The 19,894-nt window shown below is 42.0% G+C and overlaps 1 protein-coding gene across 1 annotated transcript in view; it reads left to right on the top strand.

Annotated features, from left to right (window-relative positions):
* Window positions 1-19,894, top strand: part of CPXM2 (carboxypeptidase X, M14 family member 2) — a 110,411-nt gene that overhangs the window by 67,440 nt on the left and 23,077 nt on the right. Inside the window, exons 7-12 of the mRNA XM_069753873.1 lie at window positions 4,303-4,453; window positions 5,022-5,110; window positions 5,395-5,518; window positions 8,424-8,620; window positions 8,905-9,084; window positions 10,292-10,589. Coding sequence (XP_069609974.1) covers window positions 4,303-4,453; window positions 5,022-5,110; window positions 5,395-5,518; window positions 8,424-8,620; window positions 8,905-9,084; window positions 10,292-10,589 — 1,039 coding nt within the window. The remainder of the gene's footprint in view (window positions 1-4,302; window positions 4,454-5,021; window positions 5,111-5,394; window positions 5,519-8,423; window positions 8,621-8,904; window positions 9,085-10,291; window positions 10,590-19,894) is intronic.

Here is a 19,894-nt window from a genome sequence, read left to right as displayed (position 1 = left end):
GGAGGAAGAAGCCAGTAAAGGCCCAGACGGGAAGTTGTGGCACTAGGATAGCTGTGGGGGTAAGTGAGTAGAATGTTTTTACTCTATTTTATAACCCATTCTCAGCCCTTAAAAGAATCAAGAAATCATTCAAGCGAAATTGAAATGCAAAAACTTAGGGTCCCAGCAAATCCAAATTTTTGGCGAAATTCTAAGCAAATTTGATTTGCCTTGAATCAATTCACACAGCTCTAATTTCTATTATTCTGTTATTATCTATCTACAGCTCTGGCAAAAATTAAGAGGCCACTGCAGTTTGTCTGATTTTTATCTTTATAGGTATATTTTTGAGTAAAATGTATGTTGTTCCTTTATTCTATAAACTTCTGACAACATGTCTCCGAATTTCCAAGCAATACATTTTGTAATTTTTTTCTGACAAAGAAAAATGGTCAAAATAAAAAGAACAGGGCTTTCGGACCTCAAATAATGCAAAGAAAACAAGTTTATAATCATTTAGAAACAACAATACTATCAATATTTTGTGGAATAACCACGATTTTTAATCACAGCTTTCATGCGTCTTGGCATGCTTTCCAGTATTTCACACTGCTTCTCGCACAAAAATGTAAGCAGTTCTTCTTTGATGGCTTGTGACTATCCATCATCCTCTTGATTACATTCCAGAGGTTTTCAATGGGGTTCAGGTCTGGAGATTGGGCTGGCCATGACAGGGTTTTGATGTTGTGGTCTCTTAATTTTTGCCAGAGCTGTATCTATCTTTCTATCTATCTGCGGCGCCCCAGGGTCCTGGACAACGCAGTGGTATTGCTTTCCTCTCGGGGAGAGTGATGCTACGTTTGGAGGCAATGAAGGATAATTGCATCCAGGTACCACAAACATGCAACACAGTTTACACTCCAGGCCACCAGGGGGAGCTTCTGCTCCTATTTATTAGGTCACTCCCCATACATATATATATATATATATATATATATATATATATACAACTGGTAGTCTGTAGGGAAAGTTAGTGAGTTCCAGACCAGAGTCTGAGGATGATGGAGTGTTAAAGGAGCTGTGCATGCCCTCAGAGCTGCAGCTCCCAGAAAGAGACATTGAAAGGCAGAACTGTTTTGCAGCGAGCGTGAAGGGAGTCACAGCAAAGGAGAGGATACCAGAAGGGGACCAGCCCGGCACAGGCTGCCTCCTTCTGAGGTGCAGAAGCCCAGGTAGCCGGAACACCGAGGGAGTAAGGACCTTTATGCCTTGCTCCAGAGACCGGCAGGACAGCTAATTGAAAGTTACCTGTTCGCCCTACACCCAGGAGGCACGGAGACACCTACAGAGCTGGGTTATCTAAGAGACCCTATAAACAGGCTCAAATCACCAGTCATCCGGGTTTTGTCCTATCCTATATGGGGGACAGAGAGAGAGAAACACTACATCTGTGAGACCCTTATGTGAAGCCATAGGCAGTAAGGGACTACACCACTACAGAGCAAGGGAAGGCTAATGATTTCCACCTGGACAAGGGGACTCTGCACTTTCCTCCAAACCGGCCGGACTCTGCCTGCCCTGTGATCTGGTGCCCTGGACACTGAAGTCTTCAGTAAAGGTAAAGAGACTGCAACCTTGTGTCCTTGTTCTTCTGTGCGCCTCTCACCATCTTCCATCTAAACACCGGGAAGCCCTGGGGACATACTTCACCTGTGGGAAGGTATACCATCTAGCTGCCATAACATCACCCCAGCGGACCCCTTAAAGCAGCGTCGGTCACCCTGACGGAATACCACAGGTGGCGTCATGAACACAAACTTTATCCCTTTAAATACCTTTCCCTTTCACACGGACGTCCCAGGGCCACGGACCGGGTCAGCCACCGTGACATCCCCCTGTGAACCGCAGGACCCGGTACCGAGTACCCCACGGCCCCATGGGGGTGATCCATATCTACCGTATATACTCGAGTTTAAGCTGAGATTTTCAGCCCATTTTTTGGGGCTGAAAGTCCCCCTCTCGGCTTATACTTGAGTCATACCCAGGGGTCGGCAGGGGAGGGGGAGCGGGGGCTGTCTAATTATACTCACCTGCTCCTGGTGCGGTCCCTGCACGTCTTTTCCCTGGCGCTGACAGCTTCTTCTTGTACTGAGCGGTCACATGGTACCGCTCATTACAGTAATGAATATGCGGCTCCACCTCCCATAGAGGCCATAACGTTTGTGCAGCACTGTATGGGGCCATAACGTTTGTGCAGCACTATATGGGGCAAGTGTCTGTATGGGGCCATGATCAATGTTTGTGCAGCACTATATGGGACAAATATCTTTATGGAGCATCTTATGAGGCCATAATCAACATTTGTGCAGCATTATATTGGGCAAATGTGTCTATGGAGCATCTTATGGGGCCATTATTAACCTTTATGCAAGATTATATGGGGCATATTTTAATACGGAGCATCTTATGGGGCCATCATAAACTTTATGGAGAATTATATGGGGCTCCTGATTCAATATGGATATTCAAAAACACTTAACCTACTGATGTGTCAATTAATTTTACTTTTATTGGTACCTATTTTTACTTTTGACATTTACTGGTAGCTGCTGCATTTCCCACCCTAGGCTTATACTCGAGTCATTAAGTTTTCCCAGTTTTTTGTGGCAAAATTAGGGGGGTCGGCTTATACTCGAGTATCTATCTATCTATCTATCTATCTATCTATCTATCTATCTATCTATCTATCTATCTATCTATCTATCTATCTTTTTATCATTGCTTTAAGCTTTACTTATCTATAATGTTATTTCTATCATATACAGAAGTGGTTAATGTTATTACATAAAAAGGCTAAATGGAATTTTGAAAAAGATCTCAGAAAATCTGCAATCCTGCCAAGTTTCATCTGGAAGCAAGACTATTTCCATAAACCTTCATTACTGTAGGTTTTATTAGAAATTGTTAAGGGCAGAAAACTTATATCCTGAAAGATTTACAGATGGGTAAACAGGGTTGCCGGGCCAGGCATTAAAACCCCCAACACATATGAAATACATATAACGGGCGGCAATTAGCTGAGGTGTATGATCCAGGCTTCACTTACCTCCAGCAGCTAATTAGGAAACTTGTGAAGTGCAACACCGAAAAGTCAGAATTGCTTATGTCTCACAGCGTGTGATCAGGTTTAATACGTCAGCAGGGAAGGGGCAATGTTTTATAACACACCGAGACTTTGTCTACAATCCAACAGATTGCTGACGAAAGAGTCGGCCGGTACGGTAATGACGGGCTGGTCCCCGATTTATTTATTTTTATAAATGCAATGAATGATATGAAATATCTGTTCAAGAGAATCTTTCACTGGAATTTAACATTTAAAATGAGTATTTAACATTGCTCCACCGATTCTGGAACAGTTGTTCATGTTCTTCTGTTCCTCCACCGATCGAAACTCATTCCGCCTGGTAATAAAGATGCAGATTCTCCCTTTTCCGCCCATTATGATCCTGTAAGCAAAAACCAGGAGTGGAACAATCAGAGGAAAAGTATAATAGAAACATATGCACCACTTCTTCTGTATTTATCACCCACTCCTTATTTTGGCTTACAAATACTGAAGTAAAATACTGACCAAATACTGAACGTGTGAATGTAGCCTAAAAATGGGATTTAGACAAACCTCCAGTGGGGCTATAGAGGGAAATGATACAGTTTCATTGTATTAATGATCTCTTCATTATTTTCCATTGAGTAAGGCTTCAATCAGATTTCCGTGTTGCACGTTACATGCTCTATCTGTGTTTTTCACAAATACAACACCTACCCATTATAATCTATAGTCTATGGGGCTATTCAAATGTCTATGTTTTTTCCAGTATCACTCATGAAAAGGGTCAATAAAAGTCTATGGGTCCATGAAAAACCGATGACACAGCTCCATTTTTTTTTGTGCCAGTGTCATCAGTGTCCATTTTTCGCATCAGTGTGTCATCAGAGTTTTTTTTTCTTGCATGGGTGAAGAAATAAATTACAAAATTTCTCCTATACTTTTCAATGTTCGATACGGACATCACAAGGACTGATCACTGATGCCATCCATGACACCGGAAAAAAATGGACATGTCTCAGCACAGATTATAATGGGTACGTGTTCTATCTGTGAAAAAAAACGGATGCGTGCAACACGGATGCGTGGATGAGGCCTTAGGCAGCATGCACATGGCCGTGCAATAATTTGAACCAGTCCTGCGGGGTGCGAATGTGCATTACGTAACCTTTGGTGGCTTTGTGAAATATTGTGTATATTTTCTGTCTTTACAGATCTTTACAGGGAATAGCGAGAAGGAAATTCCCGTTTTGAGTGAGTTTCTAGAGCCCTTGGTCGGCCGTTATATCCGGATCAATCCACGCTCTTGGTATGAAGAAGGCAACATATGCATGAGGATGGAAATACTGGGATGTCCTTTGCCAGGTTAGTTAATTAGAGTCAAGTCGCCATCTACATTGTCTACATACTATCCATAGGAGCTTGTTAATATTTTTTTCGTAGTAATAATAATAATTATGTTTTAAATGATTGGATTTTAAATGTATAATATTTCCCGTCAAGATGTTTGTGTTATTATGAATCCCGTCCTCGCCTTTCAGCTCCCTCCTCTCTGCTTTGTGCTCCCAATATAGAAGGTGAGTTGTCAGTATTACCACAGGGCACACAGGATGAGGGCAGGACAGGAAGTCAGTGTGAGGTGACATCAACCAATAGCTGCAGGACAGGAAGTGATGTCAGAAAAAGGGGCTGTCACATTGGCAACTTCTGCTGCACAGCCCAGTAGCACACAGCAGCGGTCACTGTCGTCAGTATTGGCCAATAACTATAGTCTAATGACCCAATTGGCATTTGCAAATAATTTGATTTTCAATTTAAGGTATTTCTGATTTATTTTTCTTTTTACCATGAAACTTTTAAAAATGCCACTTATGAGCTAAAATAATATAATGTCTCACAGTTAGTAATATTATCCCTATTATTTTATGCCTAGATCCCAATAATTATTATTACAGAAGGAACGAGATGACGACTTCTGACAACCTGGATTTCCGACATCACAATTACAAGGAAATGAGACAGGTATGGCCAAAATTTTTCTATCACTTATGCGTAGTAAATTCAGCCGTGCTTTATACCCATTGTTTGTGCATTATATAGGGTAGGCTACCGAAAAAAAAAAAACTGATTCCCTTGTTTGGTTTATGGCTGAATATGATGTGTACCTCTTTAGTGTCATCAACTGCTTATTTTGAGGCCTACACAATATGTTGGGTTTCACCATCACTTACTTTAGTATTGGAAACCCAGTACTTACACTTCTAACTTTTATAACAAGGTAGCTTTTTGATTTTTGTTTTTTGCAGTTGATGAAAGTGGTGAATGAGATGTGTCCTAACATCACTCGTGTGTATAACATCGGCCGCAGCCACGAGGGGCTCAAGCTGTACGCCATGGAGATGTCGGATAACCCCGGGGAGCACGAAGTTGGTTAGGAGAATAAACACACTCTATGTATGTCCTGCACCTTCCCGCCTGTCTCTTCTACGACTGTTCTCACTCTTATCATCTCCTTTGGCTGTGATGTGTTCATTTCACCAGGGGAGAGTTTGCATTTGATGGGGGAATAACGTCTGGTTTTTAAAAACTTTGGCAAACTCAAGGAAATCGGTAAAGCACCTTCAGTTCTTCTGAAATGTTCATGGAGCTTGTTCACCAGAAACTAAATCTGTACAGCTTGGCCAAATATAAGTAATGATCTGTGGGCGCCTGGAATTACCAAACACTTCTAAAATCTTACCTAAACTTTAGTTTCATTTAGTTATCTCCCAGACATTACACATACTGTATTTTGTAACATATTTTATTATTTTATTTTGCTTTGCACTCTTCGAAATGCCATGGTGTAGGGTTGTTTCACATGGACAGTTCATGCTTCTTTAGAAGATGCTTTCAACTGCTGCTCAGCAAGATCCATACAATATGTCCAAGCAGTCTGTGTATGGGAATTCCCTTGTCAAAGTACAAGAGTGGAGAGCCATGAGGTTCAGAAAGGGGTAGTTACTTTTTCAGCTAAAAGACAATCAGAAAATGACTTTTAAAATCAAACACAGCCAATAAACACCACCCAACCCGAGGGTCTATTCCTGACAGCAGCCTTTAAACCTGGATGAAGGAGTTCTTAAACCATAGGCTAAATGCATAGAACCGTCTTATGAATTGACCCAGTCACATCCGGAGACTGTGGTCTGTGGGCAGTTGTGTGTTCTTGTGGGCACCGAGGATAGGCACATCTTTGTATGGTTTGGCACAACTAAACCCATTAGATGCTTGTTGACAGAACAAATTGATATGAATAACTTTAGAAGTTTTTGAAGGGCTGTCACTCTTCAGTATACATTTTAGATTTTAATACCCGATTCCCTGTTTGAGCAGGAGGTAAACATAGCCAGGTATCTTCTATGGTTCCATTGTGGCAATAGGTACGCAGCTGACCTGTAGATTTCAACTAGTTACCATGCAGATATCTTCTGCCATCTATTATAAATCATATATCTATATTATTGAAAGTCCACTAAGCTCTCCTGTGAGTGTCTGTTTTGTGGTTTTTAGGAACCGGGAGATGGAATTCCCTGGGCTTCTATAATCCGCACCTTTATTCAATCATATATAACTGAGAAGAAGGACTATGTGCCAGGACAAAACATAGTGATACAAATTACCAAGAATATGCAAATTCTAAAAGCAATTAAAATGCAAGTTATTCCGGCAATGCAGACAAAGAGCTAAAATTGGTGGGTAAGCAACAATGGGAATCCCAAGAGTAAGCAGTATAGATCACATAATTGTGAAATGTCGATTAACAGTATGCATGAATGAGTATTCAATAGTGTACAGACATGTAAATACACAGAGTCTAGACAAAAAATGGCAATAAATAAATAGCCCAAGGCAAATATAAATATAAGTAATCAATGACAGAGGAGCTCACCCACCAAACACCCAACACGCGTTTCACCAACGCTTCATCAGGGGCTAATCTTAGGTGCAGAAAAGCGTGACCAAATGTTTCAGCCACGGGGCGTTCAGCTAAGAAATGCACGGCGAGGACACATGCAATTATTCCACACACTGCAGGGATTTGTCGATATTGGTTCCAGCCGGATGGCTTGTGAATTGCTTTCTGTGTACAGGCAGGAATTTGTATTGGAAAAACGCGTCTTTTTGCAGTGCCTTTCTTTCACAGTCCTTTCTTTGACAATTGGTTATGATTGACATCCACTGGTTTCAGATTGGTGCCAATTCTTCTCTGGATCTTGTTTTTTTTCCATATGATTCCTCATCTGTGCTGTTACATCCTCTTCTCTCTGCTTATGTCTGTGTTATAGATCTGGAACTGACTTGTGTCATGCTAAGAAACGATGTATATCTTATAGAGGATGGGACCCCAGCTTCTTGATCCTGATATTAATAAAATGTATTTATTTATATTGTATATGTTCATACTTTTTATTTTTATCAATTAATAAAATTCAAAGAGCCCTGATCTGAACATCTTCGATTCTGCAAGGAGAGACAGAAGAATTTATACAATTCTCCAAGATGTTGGGAACAACTTCCCTGCCAAATTCCTGCAAAAACTCCATATTCGTACCTAGAAGAATGGACGATGCCCTTTTGAAGGCAAAGGGCAATCACCAAATATTGTTTTGATTTAGATTTCTATTTTGCTCATCCCCTTTGCATTTTATTAATTGATAAAAGTAAACTATTATCACTTCTATTTTTTAATGCATTCTTACTTTGCAGCATTTTTTTTACACACCTGCCTAAAACTTTTGCACAGTACTGTATGTACAATCATAAAAGTCCAGTATTATATTGTAATGTGTGTTTCTTTGGTTCAGTGCTAAAGATGGTGTAAGTTATCCTACTCGATCCTACATGAAACCCAATTCAGACTGCACACATTATTAAATAGATCTCTTAGACCTGATGAGGCTGGTGTATTTATTTGAAAATTCATGTATAATCCTGAAATCAGGATGTTCAACTCTAACTAGATTCATAAAATGCTCATTGTATTAGAAAGGAGAAAAAACTTTAAGAAGCAGATTATACAACCATTCTGACCTGGATTTTCATCATAAGTACACTAGCCTAACCAGATCAAAAAGATCTGTTTAATAATATGGCAGCTTGTTTTGTGGAATCTGGTAACATATCTGCTTTACATAGCACTCTATATGACATAATAGGAATTCCCAGTGCTTAGGTATTTCATAGGTCTGATATTGCTCCGTCTATATGAAGATGGCCAGTGCATTTAATTTGCCATTTTATGTCGCGTGTAACATGAACTGCTGGCGCGGTGTCTTTGTTTCTATTTATCCAGGAGAACCTGAATTTCGATATATGGCTGGAGCTCATGGGAATGAAGCCTTAGGACGGGAACTTCTTCTGTTGTTGATGCAGTTCTTGTGCCAGGAGTACCTGACAGGCAACAAACGTGTTAGACACCTCATCACCAACACACGTATTCATTTCCTTCCATCCATCAACCCAGATGGGTACGAGAAGGCTGCGGAACTGGTGAGCAGTAATATCTGGATACTTGATTAATCAAAGGGGAAAAGCTTCACCTTCAATCTGGGGTGGAATTCCAATCAAGAAAGTTGGAGTTCTCGGCATCCACACTCTGTAGAAGACTTTTTTCACGATTTGGGGAGACGCTTAAGTTCCTTTATTGTAAAAATCCCAATTTCTGAACCCTTCTGACCACTTCATGATGCAATGAGAGTTGAGGTTTTGCAACAGATGATTAGGCGCAAGTTAGGGCACTTCTGTAACGCCTTTTTAATGTCTTTTTATTTTAGGGCTCCGAATTGGGTGGATGGTCTTTAGGTCGTTGGACAGCTGATGGGATTGACGTAAATAACAATTTTCCAGAGTTGAACTCGTTGTTATGGGAGTCAGAGGATCGTCCTAGGAATATGCGCAGAGTTCCTAACAATCACATCCCTATCCCTGACTGGTATCAGTATGAGAATGCCACTGTGAGTCACAGTGCCCATTTATATACATGTAATACTCGTTGGCCGACAGTTATTCCTTTCATCTTGCCACTATTCTTTCCAATGCCTTGCATGTGCTTTCAATGGGAAGATACTTGTGCAGGAACAAAAGATCGGTCATGTTTCAATCCAACATGCTCCATCGGAGGATGGTCGTTAAACCCCGATATACATTAGATATTTGTCAGATCTTGTTGAAGTTGGTGAATTTGGGCAGCACGTTTTGGGAGAACCCACCAGAGAGCTGACATGTTTTAGATAGAAGGTCCTTTAGCTGCGAAGAAAGGCAAAGGTTCCTTCCTAATTTATTTGCCATTGGTATGATCCATGTATGGAGTCTGACACAGCACGTTTAATGGACATGTGGGACCTCTATGTGTATCTGTATTGTGCCACCTTCGAGCAACATGTTGTCTTACCATATCTCTTTAATATGGAAAATACAAATTTTTGGATGCATATTTAAGTACAGAATCGGCCCCTATGTCATATTCCAGGTCCATATAACACAATCTTCACCTGTAAAATGGTTACGTACATGAGGCTTAAAAAGTAACCATAATTTTTTCCATAAATTAATAGTACACGTGAAAATAAAAACTCTTTTGTAATATCTCTTATCAGAGAAATCTGCTTCTCTCTCCTCCTGATAATTCCTTCTCAAAATTCTCAATTCATAGGTAAAATCTGTCTTTAGTGAATACAGATGTTCCCATTACTAAGATAGGACATGACAGTTGGTGCTCATAAAGTTCTATGGAGAACAGATTTTGCCCATCAATTCAGAATGAAAACAGTACATTTTTCCGATAAGATATATTATACACTTGCTTATTTTCATATGTACTATTGATCTATGGAATAAAAATCAATGAGGACCTGTCACTTGCTGCAAAATGGAAAATAATGTCAGTATTAGGAGAGCTCAGGGAGTTTTAGGAAGTATTCAACTCCATTTTTTTCGAGCAAGTGACATACCCCCTTTAAATTGATGGTTACTCTTTGAGCATAAATCTTTCCTTGTGTTTAAGACATGTAATTTCCCAGGTTCCGCTTATTATTTTTTTTTAACTTTTGGAATCTGTACCATCAAAGTAAAAGTTGTTCCCCATCACATTGTCAGGATATGCGATAACTTGTAGAAAAATGTATTTATGGAATGTTACGGTTTTATAATTATCGCATATAGGTTGCTATAGAAACTCGGGCCCTGATTACATGGATGGAAAAGATCCCTTTTGTTCTGGGTGGAAACCTGCAAGGAGGAGAGCTGGTGGTGTCTTATCCCTTTGACATGGTGCGCTCGCTATGGAAGACCCAAGAGTATAGCGGAACCCCTGATGACCATGTGTTTCGCTGGCTGGCATATTCTTATGCTTCCACTCATCGGCATATGACGGACTCTAGCCGGAGGGCATGTCACACTGAGGATTTTAACAAGGAGGAGGGAACTGTGAATGGAGCCTCTTGGCATACGGTGGCAGGAAGTACGTTGTTCTCATCATTTCTAGATATGTGTAGATCCTTAAAAACATGATCTTGAACGTTGTAGGGTCTATGGGTGTTTTCTCCTTAATCTTCGTGTGTTCCAATTACTTGATTGGCCCTGAATTACTTTTATGGTATTGATCATGTCTCCCAACCCAACAAGGGCTACATAACAACATATGCTCCATAAGGGATCGAAATGCCATAATTTATACAGTAGGACCAGATATGTCACCCTACTACATTTTGTATGACACAGCTGCCACTTATGGCTTTTATGTCTCGCCTGGAAAAGACATTATGGAGCAGCACAGACCAATGTTGTTAGTACCGTGAGGTGGACAGGCTGCAGCAATGGAGGCTGTAGACTGGATGGCAACTAGCGGGAAGCCAAAAACTAAAGTCGAAGTGAGATCGGAAAAGCATGGTTGAGATAGTAGCACAGTTAGAGGAGACTTGTCGTCGATCTAGCAGACTTGAGTGGGTTAGGAGTCTCAATTAGGAGATGTCGCGAAGTTTAGTGTTGCAGCAGATCTCAGCGGTATGGCAGAACTGTGTACGACCAGTGACTCGCTTGTAGTAATGTAGCAAAGTCACGTGCCATACCAGAGATTTGTATTTCAGGAGAGAACAGTAAGGAAGTTTGTCAGGAAAAGAAGAAATATTTGCGGTAGAGGCTAGCATGCCAACCACCTGAAAACTATGGCTGTGTGCCACCACTTGGGTCAGCCTGTAAAGCCATAGAACGTGTCCTCAGAGGTGCATGCCGGAGCAGAATAGCAGGGGAGCCAATGCTGGAGCAGGGGCCAGTGAGAAACATTGAGTAGCGGGTGTTAGAACTCTCGGATTCCCATGGAACTGGGCACTGAGAAGGTTGTGGATACTTTGGCTTTCTTCCTACAACTCAGTGCTCCTCAATCCTCCGCCCACTGCGCAAACATAGACGCCCATACTATTAATATGGAAACACTCTAAAGTAGCCACAGCACTAATGAGGCAGAAACAAATAATTAGTTTTAAGAATGATTATGGGTCCAAGTGATCAGGAACATATTCAAGAGATGCGCCATGACATAATATGGTGAAGACACATGCTGGAAATGACCAAAGTGTCTTAAAACAACAATCATCCAACACTCACTGATCTTAATTTAGTTCTTTTATTAGTTTTACTCTAATACCTCTAAGCAGATGATTACTATTTACGGTATGTCCTAAGTTTCCATTTTCATGCTTTTTGGGACGTCTCCCAGTTAATGGGTGGTTTATAGGCGGCAGGGCTCATAGTAAATGAATTCCAAGCCTTACAATGAGGAACAAACAAAAAGAAACAAAGGAAGACAAAGAAATGCTGTAGTTTACTGGACCACCTGGTGAGTCAATGAAATTAGCTGCATTCTAGAATCCAGGCAGAGAAATGACAAAATGGAAATTTCCCTCCATAAATCTGATTTACATGTAATGGTGGTGTAAATAGCCACTATTATTACAAACATATGGACTGCAACAAAGATGTAATAAAATGCCAACAATTTGACTGGGTTGAATTAGCCTTCATCTGCATTACACGTGTTTATGAAATCACTGCAGAATTGTGAAAGAAGTTGGTAAAAGACTTCAAACATTTGCAACTTTTTTGCTGAATAGTGAACCCCGATAGTATTTCTAACATTTTGGCATATTTATTTAAGAATGTCAATATTCTCTTATATTATTGTCATTATCAACTATCTGAAGAGCTAGTCTCATTTTGAAAATACAGTTAGAAATTAATATGTGCATTTGCACTTTATGTATTGCGTCTTAACCTTAGGCTGCGCTGGCTTCTCCCCTTTTTGTTATATTATAATGATCATCCTCCATCCCATAGTCCTGTGCCCATATACCCATCATACACATCCTCCATCCCATAGTCCCATGCCCAGATACCCATCATACATATCCTCCATCCCATAGTCCCATGCCCATATACCCATCACACGGTCTCTATCCCATAGTCCCATGCCCATATACCCATCATACACATCCTCCATCCCATAGTCCTGTGCCCATATACCCATCACACATCCTCCATCCCATAGTTCCGTGCCCATATACCTATTATGACATCATTTTCACCATGGCAACCATTCTGACATCATCGCCATGGCAACTTATTATGACATCATCGTCACCATGGCAACCATTATGACATAACCGTCACCATTACAACCTATTATGACATAATCATCGCCATGGCAACCATTATGACATCACCGTCACCATTCAACCTAATATGACATCATTGTCACCATGGCAACCATTATGACATCACCGTCACCATTGCTACCTATTATGACAGCATCATCGTCATGGCAACCTTTATGACATCATCTTCGCCATGGCAACCTTTATGATATCATTGTCGCCATGGCAACCATTATGACATCATCGTCGATACACACACACACTCATTCTTATATATATATAGATCTACATGCGGTAGTGTCTAATAGTAGAACAGGGGGTTGGACGTAGCCAATTACAAACAGCCTATATTCCGCAGATGGATTTGCAGGACAGTGTTGGGGAATGGGATTATATTTATATGATCAGCATGTTATTCCGGACACCATCATTATATGAAGCTGAAGAGTAGTGTTGAGCCACCCCCCTAGTATTCGAGTTCAGTTCGTCAAATTGGGGCGTGTTCGACGAATGTTCGTCGAACGTTCGACGAACACTGTCGAACCCCATTGAAACCAATAGCAGACCTCTGAATCCCAGGCCATAGTATGAGTAAACAACTCTGCAGACGACCCCACCCACCTGGAATTGATGATGGCAACGTCATGTAAAACCCAGCAAGGGGACTCCAAAAAGAGTCTCCATTTTTTTCAAAAATTCGTCCACAGACACCACTTAAGTGGCATTAATTTCGCCAGAGTTTTTTAAAACGGTTGGTGAGGTGATTTTCAAAAATCTTCAAGCTTTTAGTCTCCCCAGGATGACACAAGGGTAGAAAAGTCCTTGCGGATCCAGGATTTGTTCATCTTGATGAACATGAGTCTGTCTACATTGTCACTGGACAGCCGCGTGCGCTTATCTGTCAGCACACCACCAGCAGCGCTGAACACACGTTCAGAGAGAACGCTGGCTGCGGGGCACAACAAGATCTCCAAGGCGTGAGTGGCGAGCTCAGGCCATTTTTCAAGATTGGAAGCCCAAAATGAGCAAGGGTCCAGTTCCACAGTCATGGCATCAATGTTAACTTGGAGATACTCCTGTACCATCCTCTCTAGGTGTTGGCTATGCGTCAAACTTCTTGTCTCCTGTGGCCTTGCAAAGGATGGTCTAAAAAAATCTTGAAACGATTGGAAAAAATTGCTGTTACCACCAGATACGATGTTACTGTTATGGTTTGAGTGATGACTCGATAGTCCCACGGTTGGCAAGTTAGAACTCAGAGATTCACTACGTGCACCACTGATGTTTTGTGGAAAAGCAGATGTAAGATTCTGTAACAGTCTCTGCTGATACTCCTGCATGCGTGAATCCCTTTCTATGGCAGGTATTATTTCGGCAAACTTACTTTTGCATCGGGGATCTAAGAGTGTGACAACCCAGTAGTCGGCATTACTTCGGATTCTGACAATCCGAGGGTCATGTTGCAGGTAGTGCAGCAAGAAGGCACTCATGTGTCTTGCACATCCAGGAGGACCAAGTCCTTGTTGTCTTGGTGGTGGTGAGGTGAGAATCATGCTTCCTTCCTCTGCCCTCTCCCCCCAACCTTGCACAACAGAAATTTGATCAAGGTCTCCCTCATCTGATGAGTCTTCCATGCCCAGCGCCAGTTCGTCCTCCACTTCTTCCTCGCCTCCTGCACCTTCTTCAACAGTTTGGCTGCTACCATGCGCCCTCGGTAATCCCTCTCCCCCAGCCTCCAATGCCAGCTGCCTTGGTGCTGCCGACCGTCTGGACCTGGGAGATATTATCCCTTCCGCATACGACTCCTCCTGTTCCTCCTCCTCCTCTTGTTCCACCACCTGACTCCGAATACTGTTTAAGGTGTGCTCCAGCATGTAAATCACCAGAATAGTCATGCTGATAATGACATCGTCAGCACTAAACATCTTCGTCGCTATTTCAAAACTGTGCAGAAGGGTGCATAGGTCCCTGATCTGAGACCACTCCTGCAGCGTGATTTGCCCCACCTCCTGATCTCGTTGGCCCAGGCTATACATCATAACGTATTGCACCAGGGCTCGTTGGTGCAGCCACAGTCGCTGCAACATGTGCAGAGTTGAATTCCACCGTGTGGGCACATCGCATTTCAGCTGGTGAACTGGCAGGCCCAAAGACTTCTGTAGAGATGTAAGTCATTGAGCTGCGGGATGCGAATGGCGGAAGTGAGCACACAGCGACCGTGCCCTCTGCAGAAGCCCATCTAGTCCGGGATAGTTCGATAAAAATTGCTGGACAACCAGGTTCAAAACGTGAACCATACAAGGCACGTGTGTGACATTGCCCCAGAGAAGGGCCGCACCCAGGTTTGCAGCATTGTTGTACACGGCCTTCCCTGGCTGCAGGTTGAGTGGAGACAACCATTGATGGAACTCGGTCTCCAGAGCTGACCACAACTCCTCAGCTGTGTGACTCACATTTCCCAGACATTTCAATGTAAACACCGCCTGATGTCGTTGAGCCCTGGTGACAGCATAGTAAGGAGGTGTGCAGGATTCCTTCTGCACAGTTAGAACGCGGGGGGCATTACCAGACAGGCTTTGGGTGCAGGTGGAGGACCTAGAGGAGGTTGAGGAGGCAGAAGCAGTGGAGGAACTTCTAGATACAGAGGATCGACGAGCAACTCGTGGGAATGGCAAGACTTGGACAGCAGCCCCTTCTCCTGATGTCACCATAGTTACCCAGTGCCCAGTCACCGACATGTAATGCCCCTGTCCATGTCAAGTCTTCCAAGTGTCTGTGGTGAAATGCACCCTGTCACACACAGAGTTTCTCAAGGAAGCGGTGATGTTGTGTGCCACATGCTGGTGTAGCGCAGGCACAGCTTTCTTTGAGAAGTAGTGGCGACTGGGCATCTGGTACTGGGGCACTGCGACGGACATAAGGTCTCGAAAATCCTTTGTGTCCACCAGGCGGAAAGGCAGCATTTCTGTAGCCAACAGCTTGCAGATGGTGAAATTCAACCTCTTAGCTTTGTCATGGCTAGGAGGAAATGGTCTTTTACTTGTCCACATCTGAGGGACTGAGGGCTGGCTGCCGTGCTTAGACAGGGTTGAGTAGGGTGTCCCCGGAAAACTGCTGGTCTGTGAGGAAGGTGCAGGCGGAGATGTTATGTTGCCTTGATCAAAATGTGGTCTCGATGTCAGAGAGCGCTCAACACCAGCAGGTGTTTCCACTTGCAAATATCCTGACGACCTGCCAATCACACTGGCTGTTGCGGGTAAAGAAGTGGAAGGTCTGCATCCAAAACCATGTGCGACTGCTGTCCCCACAGTCACACAGGATAAAGAGGACGTGGATGCACTTGATGGGGCGGATGGTGGTTGACCCGGCCCACCTGGTCACCTTGTAGCACAGTGAGCTTCCTACTGCAACTTATGCCTCATATCCATGTGATGGTTCATGCATGAAGTACTCAAACTAGTCATTTTTTGGCCTCTACTGAGATTTTGGTGACAAACCTTACAGACAACATGAGTTGGGTCATCCTTTGCGATCTCAAAAAATGCCCAGGCTATGCAAGGCTTAGAGCCTGTGCGACCTGAAGAGCCACCACGACTTCTAGTCAGAGGCACAGTTGGGGTTGGGGATGCAGTTGTTAACGTGCTTCCAGTACTCCGTCTCTGTCCAGGAAGGCGCAACGTTACCTCATCGTCAGACTCGTCACTAGCATCCTCCTCCACCTCCTCTGCTGACCTCATGGACTGGCGGACTGTGGGTTGACAGTAAGTGGGGTCTCCAACCTCGTCATCATCATCCTGTGTGTTCTCACACCCGTCGTCCTCAGAGCCAACCTCTTCCTGCCCTGACCGAAAAGTCAAGTTTTCGTTCCAATCAGGTATCTCAGTTTCATCATCTTCCTCATTGTCTCCACCAACAGGAGTTACAGTTTGGGAACGAGGGTCTACATTATGCTCAGAACCTTCTTCATCTGGGCCTGCATCCGACTCACAAAGATTCTGGGCATCAGTGCAGATCATTTCCTCGTCTGGATTCACAGAAGCTCTGGAGCAGACCTCTAATTCCCAGGCAATAGTATGAGTAAACAGCTCTGCAGACTCAACCATCTGTGTTACCCCATACTCAGGCGGCTGGAGACTTGGGAGCTGTGAGGAGCAAGTGCGATTGGGGTGACACCTCTGAGGACTGGAGTAGTTGTGATGTTGATGTTGACATGCAGGAGAGCCCACTTGAACGAGCACTTGATATCCGTTCAAGCACCTGCTGTTTTTGTGCCTTATCTGGAATTTTTGGCGATGCTTGTCGTGATGGTTGTAAGAAAGGGATCATATGAGATTGTCCACGAAAAGAAGTAGACATCTTACTTTGGCTGGAAGATGGTCTTTCTTCTGCAGATGTTACTGTTGCTTTACCACCTACCCCACGGACACAACCTTTTTGTTTCCTTTCCAACATGCCTATTCTCCTTTCCACCAGCAGGAGGCCTTTTGCCACTCATTTTGGTGCTTAACTAATTGGCAACTCTATATCTGTAGTTGTTGGCGCAAAAAACGATGGATGAAAACTGAACAGAGCTGAGTGGCCAAACTGTGGTACTAGGCCCAAAAGGATTTACTGGGTTAGATGCAGTAAAAATTTAGATGCACAGGTGGTGTAGTTAGCTTCACAGTTGGGCTACTCTGCTGACGAGCAGACACTGCTCCTAGACCCAAAACTATTTACTGGGTTAGATGCAGTAGAAATTTAGATACACAGGCGGTGTAGTTAGCTTCACAGGCGGGCTACTCAATTAGTTATAAATGAGATCACCTCGGCTATCCTTAAAGTGTGGAGGACAGAATTTCTCAAATCAACTCCCCCTCTATCCCCTATCTTATCACTACAAGATGTCGCAGGTCCTATTCCTTCTAAATTACCTAAAGACCCTGCTAGTGCTACTTGTGAATTTTCTGGTCTGCCAATACCGATTGACCAAGTGCGTATAGATGGCTCTTTAATTACTCTTTTAGAGCTCCAGGCTTTTATACCACAACTCAACATCTCTTTTCTCCATCTCAAAAGACTTAAGGATTATTGTAATATAAGAATCAGCTTAACTTACTCCGAACAATTATGTATTCAGCAAAACCCTCCAAAGAAAGTTTTATCAAAAATGTATAATTCTCTGGTCCTACAGAAGGCTGATGCTAAAAGGGCATTCATAGGGCTCTGGGAGAGGGATCTCAATATTCATTTCACAGCTGATCAAATTGCTTCTATTTATAATAGATCCCATGGCCACTCCCAATGTGTAAAAATGCAAGAAAATTCTTATAAGGTGTTATCCCAATGGTACCGCACTCCATCTCAATTGAATCAATGGCATCCCTATACTTCGGAGGTGAGCTGGAGATGCAGTGCAGAGCTAGGTACTTATTTTCATATATGGTGGCCCTGCCCAGTAATTATGCCCTTTCAGCACTTGGTGGGTGAGATAATTTCTGAAGTACTGGATCGGGTCCCTGTGCTGCAGCCCCAATCCACTTTAATTAATCTACCTTTATGGCCACAGAATGTTTTAGCCTCCAAAATGGCTAGCAATACAATAGCTGCTGGTAAATTCCCACTCTGTGGAAAACAACTCAAACTCCCACTAAAAAACAAGTTCTTGAGAAAATCAATTTACTATATTACACTGCAGAATTGGTAGCTAATACGCAGGAGTCATTAAATTCTTTCCGAAATATATGGGAAACCTTGGTTCAATTCAGATCTAGTTCCAAATTTTTTCTTGAAGTCTCAGATAATGGAGTAAATCAATAGTAATATCTATATAACACTTATTCTTTTCTAGATTACTCTCCATCGGATCGTCCCTTCCTCCTCTTTCTATTCCTCTCTCCCTATCAAGTTCTCTCCCTTCTTCCCCCCTTCCCTCTTTCTCTATCTCCTGATTTTCATAAATGTGATTAACTTGATTTAATGATTGTACTTGAATCATCAATCTCTCCTCCTGAGAAATCGTGCATTGTTTTTTTTTTTCTTTTTTGTTATGCATTGCTTGCAGAGAAATTATGTATCTGTAGTCTATTTCAAATATGATTCTTACTATTTTATTCTTATTGATATGGATATTCTCCACTATTCTGTTTCTCTTATCATTTTTCTTAATAAAATGAACATTGAAAGAGACATTATGACTGATACTATTATATTGGGCACTGTTATAGAGACATTATGTCTGATACTATTATATTGGGCACTGTTATAGAGACATTATGTCTGATACTATTATATTGGGCACTGTTATAGAGACATTATGACTGATACTATTATATTGGGCACTGTTATAGAGACATTATGACTGATACTATTATATTGGGCACTGTTATAGAGGCATTATGTCTGATATTATTATATTGGGCACTGTTATAGAGACATTATGACTGATACTATTATATTGGGCACTGTTATAGAGACATTATGTCTGATACTATTATATTGGGCACTGTTATAGAGACATTATGACTGATATTATTATATTGGGCACTGTTGTAGAGACATTATGTCTGATACTATTATATTGGGCACTGTTGTAGAGACATTATGACTGATACTATTATATTGGGCACTGTTATAGAGACATTATGACTGATACTATTATATTGGGCACTGTTATAGAGACATTATGACTGATACTATTATATTGGGCACTGTTATACAGACATTATGTCTGATATTATTATATTGGGCACTGTTATAGAGACATTATGACTGATACTATTATATTGGGCACTGTTATAGAGACATTATGTCTGATACTATTATATTGGGCACTGTTATAGAGACATTATGACTGATACTATTATATTGGGCACTGTTATAGAGACATTATGTCTGATACTATTATATTGGGCACTGTTATAGAGACATTATGACTGATACTATTATATTGGGCACTGTTATAGAGGCATTATGTCTGATACTATTATATTGGGCACTGTTATAGAGACATTATGACTGATACTATTATATTGGGCACTGTTATATATAGAGACATTATGACTGATACTATTATATTGGGCACTGTTATAGAGACATTATGACTGATACTATTATATTGGGCACTGTTATAGAGACA

This window comes from Ranitomeya imitator, chromosome 2 (assembly GCF_032444005.1).
Source record: "Ranitomeya imitator isolate aRanImi1 chromosome 2, aRanImi1.pri, whole genome shotgun sequence".
Taxonomy (NCBI): Eukaryota; Metazoa; Chordata; class Amphibia; order Anura; family Dendrobatidae; genus Ranitomeya; species Ranitomeya imitator.
Note: the sequence above shows the minus strand (reverse complement) of the source record. Positions and strands in the feature narration are given on the sequence as shown.